The sequence below is a fragment of the Podarcis filfolensis genome (genome assembly GCF_964270895.1).
Source record: "Podarcis filfolensis genome assembly, chromosome: 8".
Taxonomy (NCBI): Eukaryota; Metazoa; Chordata; class Lepidosauria; order Squamata; family Lacertidae; genus Podarcis; species Podarcis filfolensis.
In genome coordinates this window covers 4,959,228-4,979,533 of record NC_139611.1, presented here as the reverse complement: position 1 = coordinate 4,979,533, position 20,306 = coordinate 4,959,228, and the positions used below count along the sequence as shown (strand labels likewise).

Below are 20,306 nucleotides of genomic sequence, written 5' to 3'. Positions count from 1 at the left end.
AGCCTCCCTCTCGAAGGTTCCCTCCGCCTTGCCAGGCGTACGGCAGCGAAAGGCTCCGCGCAGGCGCGTTGTGTTGTTGTGGGGGCCAGCCGGGACTGTGGCGTGTGCCGTTGCGGCGCATGCGCCGTGCGTCGGCCGCCCGCCGTGGCTATAATGGCGGCGGCCGTTGCTGCCGCTGGTCGTTGAGTCGCCGGCGGCCGCGGCCTTGGCGCGGGCCCCATGAGGAGGAGGCAGGCGAGCGGCCATGGGCTTGCTGAGCAGCAGGGCGTGGCGGGGTCGGCCGGCGGCGGCCGCCGCTGCCCCGCACGGCGAAGGTCCGGCGGGGGCTGTGGCGGCGGCGGGCCTGAGGGGCGTCGGAGGCCGAGGCGGGGCTGCCGTCGCCGCCAAGAGGAAGCGGGGCGACCTGGGCGCGTACCCGAGCGACACGGACAGCGACGACGAGAGCGAGCGGGAGGAGCGGCTGCTCAACACCCCGAGGAGGTACTTCGCCTCAGGGCAGCGGCGCGTTCGCCTGCGGGACTCGCTGCCTCAGGATGCCGCCCTGCGGGGACTGAGCAGGCTCCTGGAGGACCCGGCTGAGGCGTCCAGCGTCCGAGGCAGCCAGCCTCCGAGGGCCAGGGGCTGCGGAGCAAGCGGGGCCGCTGCGGGGAACTGCGCTGGGCTGCAGGGGGCGAGGGGGGGTCATCGGCCTCCTGCAGCCCCCTCCGGGGAACCGAGGCAGCCGCTTCATATCGAGTCAGGCCGTTGCTATTCCTGCGTTGCAGGAGGTTGGACTAGATGATCCTCGGGACCTTGCCAACTCCTACCATTCTATGATCGGCCCATCTTGCTCAGTGCTTTCTACAAGGCCGGTGGTTCCCAAACATTAAACCACACAGCCTAGGACTTGCCGATCAGAAGGTCGGCAGTTTGAATCCCCGCGACGGGGTGAGCTCCCGTTGCTCGGTCCCTGCTCCTGCCAACCTAGCAGTTCAAAAGCACGTCAAAGTGCAAGTAGACAAATAGGTACCACTCCAGTGGGAAGGTAAACGGCATTTCCGTGTGCTGCTCTGGTTTGCCAGAAGCGGCTTAGTCATGCTGGCCACATGGCTCGAAAGCTGTACGCCGGCTCCCTCAGCCTATTAGAGCGAGATGAGCACCACAACCTCAGAGTCGGCCACGACTGGACCTAATGGTCAGGGGTCCCTTTACCTTTACCTTACCACCATAAACTCGTCCCCGTGCCCCCCATTATTCAGAATATCGCACGCCTCACTGAGGAAGATAACGCCACAAAATTTAAAATAGTAACAACTGATTGCATATTAATTCAAAACCCAGTTAAAACTGTTTAGTTTAATTATTTTGGCCTTTCTCAAAGTTGGGTCCCCAGGTGTTGGAATACAACTCCCATCACACCTCACACCAGGACCAGTGATCAGGGATGATGGGATTTGTAGTCCAACAACATCTGGGGAGCCAAGTTTGAGAGAGGATGAATTAATTCAACCAAATGTGACCCAGTGGCATCAGCTTGTCAAAATCTGTTAGTCATTTGCTCTACCAGCAGCCACCTGCCATGCCGCATAGTGCCTGCCACTAGCAATTTCTCTGCCCCCTCTGGGAACCACTGGCCTACAGTGACTGAGAGGATCTTTCCAAGGTTTCAGACAGGAAGTCTCTCCCAAGCTGTACCTGGAGATCCCAGCAGGGATTGGACCCTGGCCCTTCTTCAGGCAAAGCACATGCTTTACTTTTGAGCTACTGGCCGTCCCATTTTGCAGATTCAAGCATTATTATAGCAGGAACAGAAGTTCCAACAGAACATGCACATGCCTGGCAACATCTTAAAAGTAGGTAAATGACATACATTCCTGGCGCCTTAGGTGAGCCTGTGTTTTAAAGCTAAACTAGATGTGATCCTCAGCAGCAGGATGAAGCTGATAATGCAAAAAAAATATGTCCCTTATGAGAGCTTCCAGGCAGGTAAAGGCTCAGTAAATGGCATTGGCTGAGCCGGGATATGCTCTGTAGTATCCACTTTTTAAAGGCTTTTTTAGAAGGCTCATGAATTACTCCTGATTGCTTCAGCTCATAAAGAAGCATGATGTTGGGATAACTGTGGGCTTCCTTAAACAAAATGTAACTTGAAACCAACCTTGTAACCATTGACTTTGGTAAAAACCATGGAAAATGGATCAAATTGGTTCAATGGGATGCTTGCAAGGAAGGTTCATCTGTCCAACAAGCTTTCAAAATGTTATGTTTAGTGTTATGTGCTGGAATTCAACACTTGTTTTTCCCCCCCTTAATACAGGAAAAAATTAAAAAGCACTTCCAAGTATATATATCAGACTTTATTTCTAAATGGTGAAAACAGTGATATTAAGATTTGTGCTCTGGGAGAAGAATGGAACTTGCACAAGATATACTTATGTCAGGTAAGAATAAAATATTTTTTTCCAGGCAGATCTTGGGCTCTAATTCTAAATACCTTTATTAGGGAGCAAGTCCCACTGAACTCCGTGGAACTTGTTTCTGAGTAAGCATGCAGGGGATAGTGCTGTTAGACACACTCTCTTTATCCCTTGCCTGCCGCTATGTCCAGAATTCTCAAGAGCAGCAGTGAGGTGTACATTAATGGCTAACAAAGCATACTTTAGCTTAGCTTGAATAAATTAAACATAACATATTGTTTCCCTTGGAAAAAATAAGGTTGTCAAAGGGAATATACTACTGTACAAATAGACTTTATTCTTTTGATCTCTCAGGTAAACTTCTGTGAGTGATAGCATCTCATAATGGGGTCACCTCCTGCTGTGATGGAAAGTTCTAGTAGAGCAGTAATTTTCACTTCCTTGGATGGAAAACTAGCTATTTCTAGTTTTATATGAATTACATTTTAATGAAAAGGTATACTTACATGGTGTGTGTATGTGTGTGTTAATTTACCTACACCTAACTTTGTATGGATACAGCAATGTATGTATGTCTGTAGCATGAGACCACCCTTGTACATCTATTTGTATGTCTTGCATGTGGTTCCTTTTCCAGTACCCTTCTAAATTGCTGCCCATGGGAGTTTTTGTTCAAATTTCAGGCAGTATTCAATATTATTTTAATTACTTCTTCCCCCTCTTGTTTTACAGTTGGTAGGTTTGTTTGGATAAAACGATTCATAATCTTAGTTGTGTTTTGTCCAAACTTGGTTAAAACCAGTGTTCCGTTACTCCTGAAACAGGAAGTTGTGACTTAATGGTGATGTACTAACCAGGAATGAAAGCCTTGTTTGATCCTGGTTTCTGTTCCTGAATCTATTTCAGAGATAATGGGAAACCATAGCTTGCTTTAACTAGGATCAAACACTAGAGTAGGTACATGGGGTGGTGGGTACTACATAGTCTGAACACTCGTTTCTGGTGTCATAAACCATGGCATATAAAGTTGAGAGTGTTCAGACTGATACTTTAGAGATCAAACATGCTTGAAATAAAGGCTAATGAAGAATTTGCTTGAAATTTATTAGGAATGGAAGAGATCTGCCATAATGCCTCCTGATATGGACTTACTTTGTACCATATTAATTTGCATATATTCTTACATTTTAAGCATTTGAATTAAATTCAGGGTCTTTTTTTTTTGTAGTCTGGCTACTTTTCGAGTATGTTCAGCGGTTCTTGGAGGGAATCGGAAATGGATACAATAGAATTGGAAATTCCTGATCAGAATATTGATGTAGAAGGTAAGCAAAGGATGATGTTCCTTTTTTACAGAAGACGTGGGTACTTGTCAAGTCAGCTAAGATTTTTTTTTAATTATCAAAAGTTGTTTATTAAAACATTATTTGAATCACATTTACAGTTGGAAATTTGGGGAATGTGTTGGGAGAAGATTCTAGAGAACTCATTAGAAAATGGGTTCCTCCATTTGGGAGCAGTGTTAAAGAAAGTAGCCAGGCACCTTGGGACTTCTTTAAAACTTAAAAACACAAGATGAACTGTCCCACTCCCACCAGAATTTTTATTACAAAGGAGCAGAGCATTTGAAAATCTGTTTTTTTATTTGTTGCTGTAGCAAACAGTTGTTTGCTAAAGTCTGCCTACTCTGTTCCAGTGACTTAAGAGTTCCCCCTTAGTTTTAGGTTAGGTTGGCTATTATGGATCATTGGCGTAACGTAGGATTTTATATTTGTCATGTTCCCGACCTGTCATAATAGCTGTTTCTGTTGAGCGGTTTGGCTTCTCAGCAGCTTCTCCCTGCTGCTTAATACTTCTTAATGCATTTGACTGATTTTCCTGCACAGGATATACTCCTCCAAGTTTCTTAGTTGTTAGTTCTGCAGTTTGTTTTGCTTTCTTAAGTGTTGTTGATGCGTTGAAAGTTCTTAGAGGGTTTCCGGACATTACATTTTTAAACATCACTTTGAACACTTGCGTTGGATGGAAAGGAATTAATTAACTAAAAACACTAATAATTTAACTGTGTGTTTAATCCTCTACATTTGCTTTGATGGGATGCTTGTTTCCCAGCCTTACAGGTAGCATTTGGGTCACTTTATCGAGATGAAGTGTTAATAAATCCCAGCAGAGTCATTGCACTCCTAGCAGCAGCCAGCATGCTGCAATTGGTAAGTAGAAATGGCTACCTTTATTTGGCACCCTCCCCCTTCAGTTTATAAGCTATGGGGCATTTGTAAAATGTTTAACTTGGTAAAAGACCCAGTCATCATCCGATGCCCTTTTCTGTGAACCCCCTCCATAGGTGGTCTAGGGGGTGGCAACATGGGAAGGGGCCTTTTCAGTGGTGGTTCCATGCTTGTGGAATTCTCTCCCTAGCAAGGCATGCTGGCACCTTCTTTATATGTTTTAGACACCTGGGTAAAACCTTTTTGTTTTACCTGGGCTGGTGGCCTTTCATTTTGAGGGTTTTCCGAGATTTGTGGGGCAGGATCTGTGAGACCTGTCTTTAATTTGTATAGATGTGTTTTTAGGCTTTTGTTGACTGTGTATGTTACAACAGATTTGTGTTCATACTATTTTTGTAAGTTGCTTTATTCGTCATTTTCCTGACAAAAGGGATCCAAATATAAATGATGATAATATGTAAGAAGACTCATTTCATTATGCAAAGCTGAACATTTTATGAATGCCCTGTAACTTTTCCTGTTAAAAATTTCCATCTTCTGCTGCTTCTCTGTATTATATATGCAATATACGTGCTCAAAGGTTGTATGTTCAATCCCTCTAAGGCAGCAGTGGGGAACCTGTGGCCCTTCAGTTGGTGTTGGACTCCCAGCTTTCCTTCAGTCCCAGCCAGCATGGTCAAGGTCTAGGGATTTGAGAATAGTGGACCAACAGCACCTGGAGGGCTGCAGGTTCCCTGCTCCTGTTCCAAGGGCTCTCACGTAGGAAAGCTAGAAAAGTGTCTTTTTGGACTGCTGCTAGCAGTTCATGCACACAATAACTAGTTTGACTTGGCATAAATAGTTTCTTATGTTCCAAAGTGGGGGCAAGTGAACGATGATTAAACTGGAGGTATATATAGGTTTCTTCCAGGCTTTTGGGTATTATCAATACTTTATCTACTGAGTTCACCTTCTCCCTAGACTATTCTGGGAAGCAGATTACATATACTATTTAGGCATTGGAGATTTTTTTCTGTCATTGTGTATTTTCAGGATGGCTTAATACAGCAATGTGGTGAGACAATGAAGGAAACAATTAATGCAAAAACTGTGTGCAGCTATTATAATTCTGCAGGAACATATGGATTAGATTCCCTGAAAAAAAAGCAAGTATCTTCTTTGCATTGAAATGAGCTTTATCTAATGAGAAGGCATTTCTAAAAATAGAGTGATTCCCCTTGGAATCGCTTTGGGAAGCAGCTAATGTGGCTCCTTCATGGGCATTCTTTCATCTTCCTGTTTTGTACATTACTCTGAAAAGTATGTTCTTTGGGATATGTATGTTCTTATAGAAAATAAGTTTTAGGTAAGTAAAAGTAGGCTTGACATTCTGAAAACATTTCTGCCCAATACAGTGCAATTGGGACTTTGAGTATTGTGGGCTGTGGTATCCGGGAATCAGAAAATTGGAAGGATGACACAGGCTCAGAGTGATACTTTATATCAGGCTTCCTCAAACTCAGCCCTCCAGATGTTTTGAGACTACAATTCCCATCATCCCTGACCACCGGTCCTGCTAGCTAGGGATCATGGGAGTTGTAGGTCAAAAACATCTGGAGGGCTGAGTTTGAGGAAGCCTGCTTTATATTGTTGGATGCAATGGGAATGTAAGATCCATGGTGGGAGTGAAGGGGATTATAGCAGGGTGGGCGGGCATTGCATGTGGGGACTTCATGGTATATGGTGATGTTTGGTAATACGGAGCAAGTATCTACTCTGCAAGTTGTTTAAAATGTTCTTCTAGATGCTTAATTGTTTGAGGAAATCATCTTTCTGTGCACTCTGATAAGACTGATATATGTTAAATCTAGGTGCCTTGAATGGCTCTTAAACAACCTGATGACACACCAGTGTGTGGAACTCGTCAAAGAACTCAGGTATTGAGATTTCAGCTATCTTGGATTAACTGAGATACTGAGAGATGTTTGGCCTGAAATTATACAAATTTAAACGAATCTGTTCATTACCTTGACATTTCATGTGCCATGTCTTCTGTTCCAGTATAAACCTCATGAAACAGCTGATCAGTTCCTCTAACCTGTTTGTCATGCAAGTGGAGATGGATGTGTACACTGCTCTGAAAAAGGTAGTAACCAAGGCCCCGATAGTCCTGTTTGTGTGAAACAGGTGCCCTAATGGTGGATTTGCACCAAACCAGGCTTAATCCACAGTTGCTCTGGTCCAGGTGCTGCTGTGTCATAAAACATTCTTATTTCTAGTACAGGCAGCCCTTGTTTACAAGGCAATTAATGTCGAAGGCACCATGTGCATCAGTGAAATCGTGTATACAGTGGTACTTTGGTTCTCAAACTTGATCCGTTCTGGAAGTCTATTCCAAAACCAAAGTGTTCCAAAACCAAGGCGCGCTTTCCCCTAGAAAGTACTGTAATGCAAAACGGATCCGTTCCAGACTTTTAAAAACAACCCCTAAAAAAAGCAATTTAACATGAATTTTACTCTCTAACAAGACCATTGATCCATAAAATGAAAGCAATAATCAACGTACTGTACTATAAAATAAAATTTTAAATTATTATTTTTCTTACCTGCACTGATGATAGTCATTGTTTGGATGGGGGACTTTTATCCATTTCCGCAGTCACACTATAAATCAATCAGTAGCTGAACTGGGTTCCACACAGTCACAAAAACAAATTAACCAAAAAGGCCTCAAAAACACAAAATACCGTATTTTTTGCTCTATAAGACTCACTTTTCCCCTCCTAAAAAGTAAGGGGAAATTTGTTTGCGTCTTATGGAGTGAATGCAGGTTGCGCAGCTATCCCAGAAGCCAGAACAGCAAGAGGGATTGCTGCTTTCACTGCGAAGCGATCCCTCTTGCTGTTCTGGCTTCTGAGATTCAGAATATTTTTTTTTTCTTCTTTTCCTTCTCCAAAAACTAGGTGCGTCTTGTGGTCTGGTGCGTCTTACAGAGCGAAAAATATGGTAAATAGCAAAAACAAAAGCGCCAAGCATCGAACTTAATCCATTCCGGACGTCCATTTGACTTCCGAAATTTTCGAAAACCCAGGCACAGCTGATTGGTGCAGGCACCCTGGAAACAATAGCCAACAGCCACACTGGACATTTGGCTTCTGAAAAACATTCGAAAACTAGAACACTTACTTCCAGGTTTTCAGCGTTTGGGAACCAAGGCGTTTGAGAACCAAGGTGACACTGTAATTGGAACCCATTGAGAAAGCCTGCAAACCCCCCATTCTGCTTCTGCCCTGCCCCCCTTTCCACTCTTTTAATAGCGTTTCAGAGATGTCGTTATGATGTTTCTGGGTTACTTCAAGGTTCGGCACAGTGCGCGTAAACATTGTCACACTCATATTGAATGCGTGTAAATGGAGCTGCTTATAAAAGGGTGTGTGTGTGTTTTCACACTGATTGAAAAATGTTCCAATGGAAAATTTTAAACTTACACCATTTTACTTTTATCCAGTGGATGTTCCTTCAACTGGTGCCTTCTTGGAATGGATCTCTAAAGCACCTTTTAAATGAAGCAGATGTTTGGTTTTCCAAGCGTAAAAAAGGTATTTGTGCAGCTCTAGAGTTTGTGAATGACTGTGCATGTTGGAAATCTAAAATCATTTTTTTGTGCAAGATGTACCTTGAAGATGTTACTACGCAGTTGGCCTATTTAATGTGGGCTGGAAAGCATTTATCCTTTATTTAGCTTCATAATCCATAGTTCTATGTGTTATCCTGAGCACATAAAAAGAGCAGGATCTAGTTGTATTAAAACAGGCGAAATTAAATTGAGTGAATGAAAATAAAATTGTTCCAATTTAAAGGAAAGTCTGATATTTTTCAGCTTTGCCTGCAGAATGCATTTCCCACTTTCTGCTACTGTACAATTGACCATAAATCGTTTGGGTGGAATCCAATGACGTCATTGTTAGCAGAATGACTTCTGTGAGTGCAACAGCACTTCTCTTGATGTGTGCTGCCAAAGCCCCCGAATTTGGCTACAGAGGGTTGAGTGATCCCCCAGAGCAGATCTGGGAGGAGGGGCAGGGCCAATTCAACTGTGCAAGCTTAAGAAAAAAGTTTTTGAACTCGTAACGGCTTGCTTATTATCACATTGCAGATTTTGGGGATGGCATCTCATTCTTGGAATCAGAACCAGGAAGTGCATTCTTGGCAGTTTTCAGACACTTACGGCTGCAGTACATAGTCAGCGATCTGGCATCAGCAAAAATTGTTGAGCGAGATGGTCTGATACCTGCAGGTAAGATTGGAGCAGCTCTCTCTTTCCCTCTTGGCCGCAGACAAGGTGGGTTCAGGACTGAATATGTGGGCATGCTGAGGGGTTTCAGATCCAATTTACTAATGTGAAAGTGGTGTGGATCAAGTGGGGTTTGGGTGCAAAGGATTCCCACAGCTTAATGCAGGATTGCAGGATCTCTAATGGAAGGATTAGGAATACCATTCCCCATCCCCTCAAAATGCAGGGACTGGTGAAAACGCTTCCGTAGCCATAGAACGTCCTGGGCTCACATTCCATATGTGGCGAATGTCATAAGTGAAAGGCTTATTTGGTTGCAGTATGTTCTAGGCTTGTGTTTTCTGCATGTCTTGGGAATGCCGCCATGCGATTGTCGCCGTAGAGTTTATTCTAGTTTAGTAAACAAGAAAGTTTTGGCGCTCTCTGGAAGTTGTTGGGAGGAACTGGGGTTTTGTGTCAACATGACAAGGTGGAAGATTTTACAGAAAAATGCAAAACTAAACTGAGTGAGATTTAATGGTAGAAAGGTAAGCTGAAGGGGCATGAGAATGAGGTGAACTGGCAAATGTTGAGATGAGAGGAAATTAGTGATTTGGAACTGAGGCCTGTTTAAATTGGACTGAAGTGGCAAAAAGGATGGATGAATTAAATACTCTGAGCACCAAATTTTATAGAAACCATTCCAGGTAAGGTCTTAGCTGAAACTGGATTACCTAGGTGCAAATTAATGACTGACCATTTTTCATTTTAACCATAGTAGTGTGTGTGTGTGTGTGTGTGCGCGCGTGTTCTTTCAAACAGTGGACTGCCCCCCCTTCTTTTTCTTTACTTCTATCACACTAGCTGAATCGTTTAGTGCAGAGTGGTGGGATCCTATAGTTTAGCAACATGCATAGATTTGTGTAAGTTATAAGACTTTTTAAAGTGCTGCTTAACTTATATTCCCCATCTGTAAAAGACCCACTTTGATTTTTTTAAATTTTAGAATGGCTGTCCTCTGTTTACAAACAGCAGTGGTTTGCCATGCTCAGAGCAGAACAAGACAATGACATTGGGTATGTATAGCACACCCCTTTTCCTATAAGTTTGTTAGTGCACCCCCTTCTCCGGTACAGGCATCTCAGAATGTGGCTCTCACAATGAAAGAGAAAAACAAAGTGTGGCTAATTTAACATTTTAAATTTAAGAGTTCCAGTCTTTTGGGGGTGGCTATCTGCAGCAGCCCAGAAATTTTGGCTTTATGTGTTCAACAGATGCTTGGTGTTGCCATCATTCCCAGAGTCATCTGATCATGCCTATGGCAGTGTTGGAAAAGAGGGAAGTGGCTGCTTTTTTCATTCTCCAAAGCCTGGTGCAAAGGATGAAAGGACCCTGCCCCTCTCCCTGAGGCTTCTGTATGTCCTAGAGATTTAGGGAACAAGCTTAGTCTTGGTTTCCAGTAGCCCAGGGCCTTTTCAGCATTGCTTGCACTGTGTGTTCCTTCTGTAAAGCCAAAACAGCGAAAATTCAATGCTTCTGCAATTTGCAGAGTACTTGAGAGAAATTCTGTTGCTATGTGCACCTTAATGAGTGGATTTCTGGAGGCCTGGTTCTGTGACTTTTATTTTTAGTGCAGTTGAAGTTTATTTAATAAAATTAATACATTAAGTTGGCTTTTACATTATGATATGAATGAAAGCCATTTCACACACTTTGCTGAAGATGTTACATAACTGGTTGTGATGTTAGGGGTTGGTTGTGCTTTTATGTTGTAGAGAGCAGCTTTCATAGTACAAATGTAAACTTCATGAGCGTCAAACGTTTGGCCACTCAAGTTGATCCTGTAAGCAATGCTTTCTTTGGGAAAGAACTTGCCTTTCTCTGTGTGCTTTAATCTTGATGCTCATGAATTTGAAGCTTGCCCTTCACATATGTAGCTTTGTTTTTGTTTTATTTAAAAAACATTTCCCAAACCTTCCCCATAAAGAATTGCACTGATTCACACTCTTTGTAGGTGTTGCCCTTTTTAGCCATTTGCCTATTAGCTTAAACGAGGCAGTATACAGATTCCAAAATCAAATGCCCAGCAGTACCTTTGCAGTCCAGTCCTCTGTGCATATTCACCCAGAAGTTAGTCTCTCTGAGTTCTAATGGCATTTACTCTCTAACTGCTCTAGATCAACCAGTGGCCTGATTATGTAGAATGCAGCTTCAGTCTATAACAAAGATACTCAGTACTGAGGCACAGTGCATTGAAACAAGCAAATCATTAAACTGAATTATTTCAGTTTGAGAGAAGCAGGATAAAGTTTTCTAAATACATGGTCAGAAAAGATAATATCCAGAATTCCAACTTTTCAGTAGTAACTTCTGCAATATGTCATTTACAGTTTTAAGTTATTTGCTTTCTACCTACGAAAGGTTTCCTGCCTAAGCTTTTATGCTGCCCAAGATATGTGTGTGTATGTGTGTGTGTATATATATACACATTTGTTTCATAGATTTTAGACTGTGATCTGAGCTGCACAGAATGCTAAGCCTTGGTTTTGGCTACGTGGATGAGCCTCCACAAACCTGAGGTTGCTCTTGGGCTTGTGTGTTCCTCCTGTTCCTCCTCACACAGCCAAAAGGAGGACTTCTGCCAAGTGTAATTTAACTTTTAAAAGAGCCTCAGCTTAGCATTATGTACAAACCAGCTTCCTTGCGTAAAGCAAAGTTTAATTTAATCAGCCAGCTCTGTAACCTGTTGTTTGAAGTTGGTTTATTATGAAACTTATCAGACAAGGATGGAGGGAATGCACAAGTAGGACATGTATATGTGTGGTTTGTGCGAATTATGTGTGTGTTGCTTTTACTTCACTCTCTGGCATGCAGTGCCCAGAAGGGAACCCAGCCATCAGCTGGAATGCGTTGTATTCCGTGCTAGTCATAATTGTAGTAGGCCCATTGAAATGAACAGGTGTGCCTAACTTGGGTCCATTTAATTTCATTGGGTCTGCTCCGAGTAGTGGTTAATTGGATACAACCCTCCACAGTCACTTACAGACTCACTGTTAAGACCGTGTTCATGGAAGACAATCTTACTCAGCTATGAGGGATCGCCAAAGAAGAAGAAGAACTCGCTATGCTAAAACTTCTGAAAAGCTTTTGAAGAGTACTTCTTCAAAGACTGAATAAATTTAGCAGGCATGGGATAAAAGGGAGGGGGTCCTTTTATGGATCAATGACTTGTTACAGAGCAGGAACCAGAGGTTAGGAGTAAAGGGAGGGAAGTACGCTATGGGATCCCTCAAATAAGGGGGCGTATTTTGAGCTATTACCCCCACCCCCATCTGCTTAACTCTTAAGTTCTTTGTTGTTGCAACCTCCAGTGGTAAGGATGGAATTGTGACTCCTCAAAGTGCATGATAGGCAGAGTAGCTGTAAGCGTTCTGATAACACAAGTGTTGGTCATCTGTCCTTCCTACTTTATTGGCCTTGACTGGCAGTTCTTCTGTTTGTACCAAGCACCATTTCACCAACGTTCCCCATTGCCAAGTTCCTACTTGTGGAATTGTAGTTCTGCAGATTCAGGGTTAGTGATGTAGCTCCCTTGTTGTGATGGTTCTCACTCCTGTTCTTATTGATCTCGACACACTCAAATTTTTAGTTTTTTTGTTGTAATGGTTGCATAACTCACAATTTTAATGGTAAGGCTCATTGTTGAGTCCAAATAGGTAGGATATAATATTGTAAAATATGTAAATGTGAGAACTGTGTTTGTTTCTTGGGGTGCTTCTGCTCCTGGTGTGTGTGCTGTACTCATCTACTCGCTTTGTTGGACTCCCCTCCACTGGAACTAGGCCAGCCTGGAGGGTCGTAAGCATTCTGCATTGGTTAGCAGGAGTGTTTTTACTTAGTCTTACACTTGTGTAATGTTATACAAATGAAAGGGTCGAAAGTGAATTCTGAGCAAGATCAGACTAGGCTGAAAACCTTCCTACCACAACATCACTGTCACCCAACTAGTTTTCTCCCTTGTGCTGGCAGTATCCTGCAAGAAGCTGATCTACCTGCATAATCTTTGGCCTCTACCAGCACAAGACGGCTCAGTAGCAATCTTATCCTGGTCTATTGTAAGGAATGGATCAGACTGATAATAATTTAATAATCGTTTTATTATTAATATGCCACCCATCTGACTCTGTTGCCTCAGCCACTTTGTGTGGCTCCCAACAAAATATTAAAAACATAATAAAATACCAACCATTAAAAAGTAAGACAGTGCGCAGGCAAGTGGGGTCTCAACCAGCGTATCAGGTGGAGCAAGACAGCCACCCTGGACGCAGAATTAACCTGCACCTCCATGGACAGCTGAATTCATAAAGACCCCAGGCTGCACACCTGTTACCGCATTCAGGCCCAGGAAGCCCCCCCACCTGCTTGCCCCCAGTACCCCAGAAACAGTACTTCTGCCTACTTCTGAATCCTGCCTTGTCAGGATTCAGCCTGAATCCATTTACCACCATCCATTGTCCAACCGCCTCCAGACACACCAAATGTTCACCACATTCATTGGTTCCACTTTAAAGGAGAAGTAGAGCTGGGTAGGATAGAGTAGGGATGCGGGTGGCGCTGTGGGTTAAACCACAGATCCTCGGACTTCCCGATCAGAAGGTCGGCGGTTCAAATCCCCTCAATGGGGTGAGCTCCCGTTGCTCGGTCCCTGCTCCTGCCAACCTAGCAGTTCGAAAGCACATCAAGTGCAAGTAGATAAATAGGTACCGCTCCGGCGGGAAGGTAAACAGCGTTTCCGTGTGCTGCTCTGGTTCGCCAGAAGCGGCTTAGTCCTGCTGGCCACATGACCCGGAAGCTGTACGCCGGCTCCCTCGGCCAATAAAGCGAGATGAGCGCCGCAACCCCAGAGTCGGTCACAACTGGACCTAATGGTCAGGGGTCCCTTTACCTTTACTAGAGCTGGGTATCATCCGCATACTGGTGAACACCGAGCCCAAATCCCCTGATAATCTCTCCCAGCAGCTTCATATAGATGTTAAAAAGCATGGGGGAGAGGACAAAGCCTTGAGTTACCCCACAGGTGTCCGCCCAGGGGTCCGAACACTCATTCCCCAACACTGCTTTGAAGGATGAGCAAGGAACTTTGATGCTAGCAGAAGGGAGAACCTCCTGAAATGTTTTCAACACATTTGCATATGTACCTGATTTCACAGGCTATTTTTCTTTCTCTTTCATCTGAAAAGATGACATTTTTTTAAAAGGCTCTTTTGTATGTCCAAAGGCCTCAAGAAATTAATAAGGACGAGCTGGAAGCAAATAGCATGCGGTGTGGCAGGAAACTTGCAAAGGATGGCGACGTAAGCACAAGTGTTTTTCCATGCCCTTTCAAAGCGGGAAATTCGTTAACAATTTTTGTGAGTGGTTTGCTGAAAATTGGGTTATAATGCAAATAGTGTTTTTTTAAACAAATTCTTACGAGTCTTAAGTACTTTAATTGACATCTAGATATACAGGTGGTATGCCAACATGCCATTGCTGTTGATAACAGCCACCATAGAGCTTTTTTTTAGCAATAAACCTATTGATAGAATATTACAGTTTTCCTGTACTGAGATCAAAATAAATCTGTGGCAAACTATTCAGGTGTAAAACTAAAGCATATGTTTAGTGTGTAACTATATGTGGGGCAATGACCTCCTTTATTTCTTCAAGTATTGTTGGCGATGGACAGGTTTCAACTTTGGCTTTGATCTGCTGGTGACTTACACCAACCGCTACATCGTCTTCAAGCGTAACACTTTGAACCAGCCGTGTAGTGGCTCAGTCAGCTTGCAGCCCCGGAGGAACATTGCTTTCAGGTGAGTGCACTGAGGTTCTGCCTGCTTATCTCCCCCCGGACTCTGTTTCAGGGTCACCCTATACTGTGTTGCTGCAGTGAGGGGGTACTTTTTCCCTGATGCCACTGAGAAAAATTCTGACTGTAGAGGACAGTGTTGCACGTCCTAGCTGTTGGCAGGAGTTTAAAGAGTCAACTTTTGAGAAATTGCCCTTTAGTGTGATTTATTAGAGTCCCCTTGCTGCTGCTCCTTGACTAGGGTTAGCCTCTCTCCATCCCAAAATATGGGTGCTAGGGAAGGGAGGGGGGAATATATCCATTTAGCATCCTTTGGTAGCATGTATCCAAGCTGTCCCCACCCCACAGTTTTTTCAGAGAAAAGGCAGGAAAGATCAAGCGTGGAAAGAAAGATGAAGAGCATGACTTGGGAGCAATGGATTAAGGCACCCTTTCTCCCCTCTGCCCAAATTCCTCCTGGGTTTCAGTTTGTATATAGATAGTGGGGAAATTGCTAGGTGGTTTGTAGATACAATATTATGGCACTTGCCAAGTCATACAGACAATTCCAGTCCGTAGAAGCCTGTGTTTAGGGGCAAAATGTATACCAACATAATAACACTGGCACAACATTTACCATTGTAAGGGTCGCCAGTGTCTGCTGGCAGCTTTAGAGATTCTGTCCTTCCTTCCTTCCTTCCTTCCTTCCTTCCTTCCTTCCTTCCTTCCTTCCTCCCTCCCTCCCTCCCTCCCTCCCTCCCTCCCTCCCTCCCTCCCTCCCTCCCTCATATCATCCTTTATACTGGAAGAGACTGTATAGCTTCTGTCAACTGTAATGCTGACTATAAAAGATGCCAGTTTGCATTTTTTCTCTACCTGCCATTCCTAAGGCCCCACCCCCACCAAACAAAACCCATACAAGCAGTTCTTCTGATTCCCCCCTCTCCCAAATCGGTTCCAGCTTGCTTAGTGTAACTTTTTATCTGCCCTTAGGTTGCGTCTGGCTTCTTTTGATAGCAGTGGGAAGCTTATTTGTAGTAGAACAGCAGGATATCAGATATTAACCCTTGAAAAAGATCAGGTATGTGTTTTCAGCACCTTGGCTCATTTCAAATGCTACTGCAAGGAAACACTGGCTCTTCTTCCCTTGAAAAGTGTTTCCAGGGAACAACAGCAGGAAAAAGAACAGAGAATAGGACAGAATGAATTCTCTGAATTATAAGGGGGAAATATTGTTTCCTTTGTTACAAAAAATACAGTTTTACTTTTGCTTTTCAGGAACAGGTAGTGATGAATTTGGACAGCCGACTGCTGGTTTTCCCTCTATATATTTGCTGCAACTTCCTGTATACGTCCCCAGAGAAAAAGACAGAGACTGAGGGACAGCTGGATAACCTAGAAAGCTGAGACTTGTTCTCGTGACTTTTTTATTTCAAGTGCCCTTGCTGCACAGAGAGAAAAGTAATAAAATGGCCTTACACACTGTAGCAGAAGAAATGCAGCTTCCACCCCTTATCTGTACATTCCTATGCATATCTGAAAGGTTTCCAACATAATTTTGGCATTTTTCCTGTGGCTCTTAAAAGAGCCAAAGGGAAGGCTACACTTGAGAATCATTACCAGTTTCTTGCCAGTTTCAGACAAGATAAAAATGCAGCTAACTAAACTGGACATGTTCCTTAAATGTGAATAGCACATCCGTAAAATCCATGATAATTACATGTGGGCTAACATGTAGGGTAATGCCTCTAGGTTTTGTTTTTCAGGCTGAACTTGCAAATGTTAAGGGTCAGTTATAGCCTTGATAAAACTCCACTGCCTTCAGTGGTTGTGCACCAGGGTTCACCATTACCCCTTTATTTGTGCAATTTTTTTAAAAAAAGAATTCATTTAGCATTTGGGACTTGTAAATATTTCCTAATGAGGAATATAATATATATTTACATGTATATCCAGTTTTGTTTTCAAGATTATATTTTTTCAACATTGGATGTATTTTTAAAGTTCATTTTGTGGATTACATAGAAGTAGAGGTGGGTCCGGTACATGGGTTTCATTGAACTAAAGTCCAGGCACAGGTTTCTCTGCAGACTGTCATGCCAGTATTGAGGGAATGCTTTCTTGCATGTTTTAAACACAAGACCATCCCCCAGTGCTGAGGATTGGACACATCTCTGCTTGTGGGGTAGCAAAGTCCAGACCCAAGGGCTCCTGCCTTTAAGAACGGTAAATGGTTTTGAACAGCTTTGTTCTTTGAAGAGCCATTTTTATGAAATTCTGAACCTTACGCAGCTCTTAAAGGGCGCAGGAGGCTTCTTGGGATCAGGCCTTTCAGCTCACTTGGGAAGGCTGTAGGGGCTGGAGCAGAACCTGGTGTGCCGTAGTTAAAATGCATATGTATTCAAAGTGCTTGGCTTATGAAGAACTCTGCATGGTCTACCTTCCACACACAGGTTTACACTAGCATTCTGTTGGAGCTGTTGGGATACCATGTACAGATTTTTTAAAAGTGATTTTAGTTTCATTACACAAATATTGGGAGTTTACATCCTAGTTATGCTCAGGAACTTGAGTGTGTTTGAACCCCCCCCTTTTTTTAGCTACATTGCAGAATCCAAATTAGGAACTGAGGTCAAAGCATTCATATTTTGGTTGGTGTTTACTTTTTTGTTTACTTTTTTTTTAAGTGATCTATTAAAGGTGAGATGTAAGTGGATTTAGTCTGTACGTATTGGAGGGAAGGGGTTGCTGTGGAATTTATGCCTTTGTTTTTGTCATATACCCTTTGTATGCTATAATATATTAGCAAACTGTGAATAAACCATTCACAATTTATATTGCCTGGTACTGGTTTCTCTTTAGGGGTTTGCGTTGGGGGCCTGGGCCTGAGTCTGAAAAATAAGCAGAATGCCTTGTAAGCATGATTTAACTGTGCTGCATGAAGAAGCGTTTCCTTTTGGTGGTCCTCAGTCTTCCAACATTCAGCTCCCACTCCACTAAGTGAGAGAAGAAGATGATAAAGGTCTTCCTATCTGCTTTCACCACACTATATTTTTCGCTCCATAAGACACACCTAGTTTTTAGAGGAGGAAAGGGGGAAAGCCCCGGTTTTTTGAGGATCAACTCACAGTTGTGCAGCTTCTTTTGCAAAGGAGAAAAGCCCCGGTTTTTTGAGGATCAGCTCAAAGTTGTTGAGCTTACTTTGCAAAGGGAAAAAATTCTGTTTTTATGGGGTTCAACTCAGTTCTGTAACTTCTTTAGGAAAGGAAAGGGAGCCGTTTCTACAGTTTCCAGACAGATAATCTAATCAGCCAGTCACATGTCACTGGGGAAACAAACAGCCTCCATCTGCAGAACATTAAAAAATAGAGGCCTGGGCAAGAGGCTGGGGCCGGAAAGGGAGCCAGCGATCGACCACACATTCACTCCATACGACGCACAGACATTTCCCCTTACTTTTTGGGTGGAAAAAAGTGTGTCTTATGGAGCGAAAAATGTGGTAGTTAAAAAGCCCCAGCTATTGCCTCCCTCTGGCCCTTCTCTGGCTGGCTGTCAGCCTCTCTAGTTTTTGGGACAGTTGCTGCTTTTGGGAGTTGCTTCAGGGCAGGAGCAAAACCTAGATGACTGCCCCAGAGCTGTAGAATGTTACCCAGAGAGGCTTTGTGTTGAACTTCCACCCTTCCAGCATTAGAAAGGTGGTCTGAGGAACAAATTCCCATGATGGTGAATCCAGAGATAGTCAATGAGATAAGGTCTCCTGGGTTCTGCATCCCAAGAGTGCCATGATTATGGAGCTCTCAGTGCTGCTGAATGACCGCATGTGGTGTGGTCTGTTCAAGAATCCGCATGCCTTATTCTCAAGAGTGCATTGCCACGGTGCTGAAGTTTAAGGCTGCCCAATCCAATGCGCTCTGCTTCGGAGTTGACTCAGGTACCACCAGGGAGCAGAAGTTCCTTTCATAAGCAAAAGTGTGAATGGTGGGGTTATTTTGTGGGTGGGGTTTTTTCTATGGGTGTTGCTGGGGTGCTGTGGGTGGGGGGAACAATCCAGATCAGGATTCTTGGGGGTGTTGCAAGGAGACTTTAACACTTCAACCCCTGCTATTCCCCGCTCCAGAACAAATTTGTGTGTTCTAGCACTAGATGGGGGAAGAAATATGATTCAGTTTGCACTGAAAGGCAACACTACCAATTCACACTTCCCAAAACAATATACAAATTGAAGAACAACTATCCTCCAATTTTTGCATTGCAGTTTTCTGAGAAAGTGGTGTGTACAGTAATGCATCTACAGAGGTAAAGTTGTGCATACTGTACCTATGCAGATAATTGGGGTCCTAGTCGTTTGGGGCTTCTCTTTGATTCTATGATTATAAGACCCTTCTTCCCTGGGGGTTCCCTTTGGGGTTCCCCAGCTTCTCTACATCCAGCCAGTCCATGACACCACTGCATTACAGCTTCTATCAGCTGCAAAACTCCTACAGGTCACCAGCTGCGGGAAGACAGAATTAGAGGAAGAAAGGTGCCGCACAGCACACGATGTTTGGAAGCTATCAAGCAGGCAGATCTTAGGTTTTTGCATGGAAAACAGAAGAGGACAGATAGGGGGTCCCGCCTTTAGGGAGCCCTTTGAGGTGTCAAAGGTAAAAGATGGGGGAAATCCTGTTAGGTCATTTAGTTCATCCCCCTAGGCTCCCGGCAGAACAGTCTGCAATGCTGCCTCCTGGGCTTCACGCCTAAAATAATTAAGTTCCAGCCTTAATACAAAAATACGGATCTCCTTTATGCAAAGGACCAATCTTCCAGTGGGGCCTTCCTCCTCCGCACCGCTGCCATGGGAGGCATTTCACAAGCCGGCAAATTATAAATAGAATAAATTTGGTTCTCTTGAGATCATAGGGGAAACAGGCAGGATGGGGGATGGAGGGAGATTGCATATTGCATCAGTTGCATGAAGGTTTCAAGGGATGAGTGAGCGGCAGGTTCTGTTGGGGCTTGAACCAAATCCTAGATCATGGGTAGGTGAACTGAGGCCCAGGGGCAGGATCCGGCCCAATTGCCTTCTAAATCTGACCCATGGACAGTCCAGGAATCAGCATGTTTTTACATGAGTAGAATGTATCCTTTTATTAAAATGCATCTCTGGGTTATTTGTGGGGCTTGCCTGGTGTTTTTACATGAGTAGAAAGTATCCTTTTATTTAAAATGCATCTCTGGGTTATTTGTGGGGCATAGGAATTCGTTCATCCCCTCCCCCCAAAAAAATATAGTCCGGCCCCCCACAAGGTCTGAGGGACAGTGGACCGGCCCCCTGCTGAAAAGGTTTGCTGACCCCTTGATCCTAGATCAAATAGGAAATTTTGCCTTAAAAGCCTGGATGTTAGATTAGAAATATCCCAGGGGCAAAAGAGAAGATCACATGTACACTTTGGAGAAGGCATGCCTTTAAAAAAGAAGAAGAAAAAGGGAAAGTAGCAGATATTTTTCCTCCAAACAAAGGTAACTAATTTGGGGGGGGGGGGAGGGAGTGTGCCGAAGGTCAGGTCCAAAAGATGGGAGGCTCCAGACAGGATTTTCTGCCATAGCAAAGTCGAAGGAGA

At 43.7% G+C, this 20,306-nt stretch overlaps 1 protein-coding gene across 1 annotated transcript; it reads left to right on the top strand.

Annotated features, from left to right (window-relative positions):
• Positions 1 to 123: 123 nt before the first annotated feature.
• On the top strand, positions 124 to 17,388 carry GMCL1 (germ cell-less 1, spermatogenesis associated). Its single transcript, XM_083629497.1, has 14 exons — positions 124 to 480; positions 2,297 to 2,420; positions 3,625 to 3,721; positions 4,509 to 4,606; positions 5,657 to 5,769; positions 6,475 to 6,540; positions 6,665 to 6,749; positions 8,112 to 8,202; positions 8,760 to 8,900; positions 9,883 to 9,952; positions 14,155 to 14,230; positions 14,586 to 14,731; positions 15,700 to 15,787; positions 15,985 to 17,388. Exons 1-14 carry the CDS (start codon positions 245 to 247, stop codon positions 16,111 to 16,113), a joined length of 1,560 nt encoding a protein of 519 aa, XP_083485623.1. The 5' UTR covers positions 124 to 244; the 3' UTR covers positions 16,114 to 17,388.
• The last annotated feature ends 2,918 nt before the right edge of the window (positions 17,389 to 20,306 follow it).

What these genes read in the sequence shown, in the direction of transcription:
- GMCL1 (XM_083629497.1), top strand. Translation starts at nt 245, where the DNA reads ATGGGCTTGCTGAGCAGCAGGGCGTGGCGGGGTCGGCCGGCGGCGGCC. An exon ending in CAGCCAGCATGCTGCAATTG is followed by an intron (nt 4,607 to 5,656) that starts GTAAGTAGAAAT and finishes GTGTATTTTCAG; the next exon opens with GATGGCTTAATACAGCAATG. An exon ending in AGATGGTCTGATACCTGCAG is followed by an intron (nt 8,901 to 9,882) that starts GTAAGATTGGAG and finishes TTTAAATTTTAG; the next exon opens with AATGGCTGTCCTCTGTTTAC.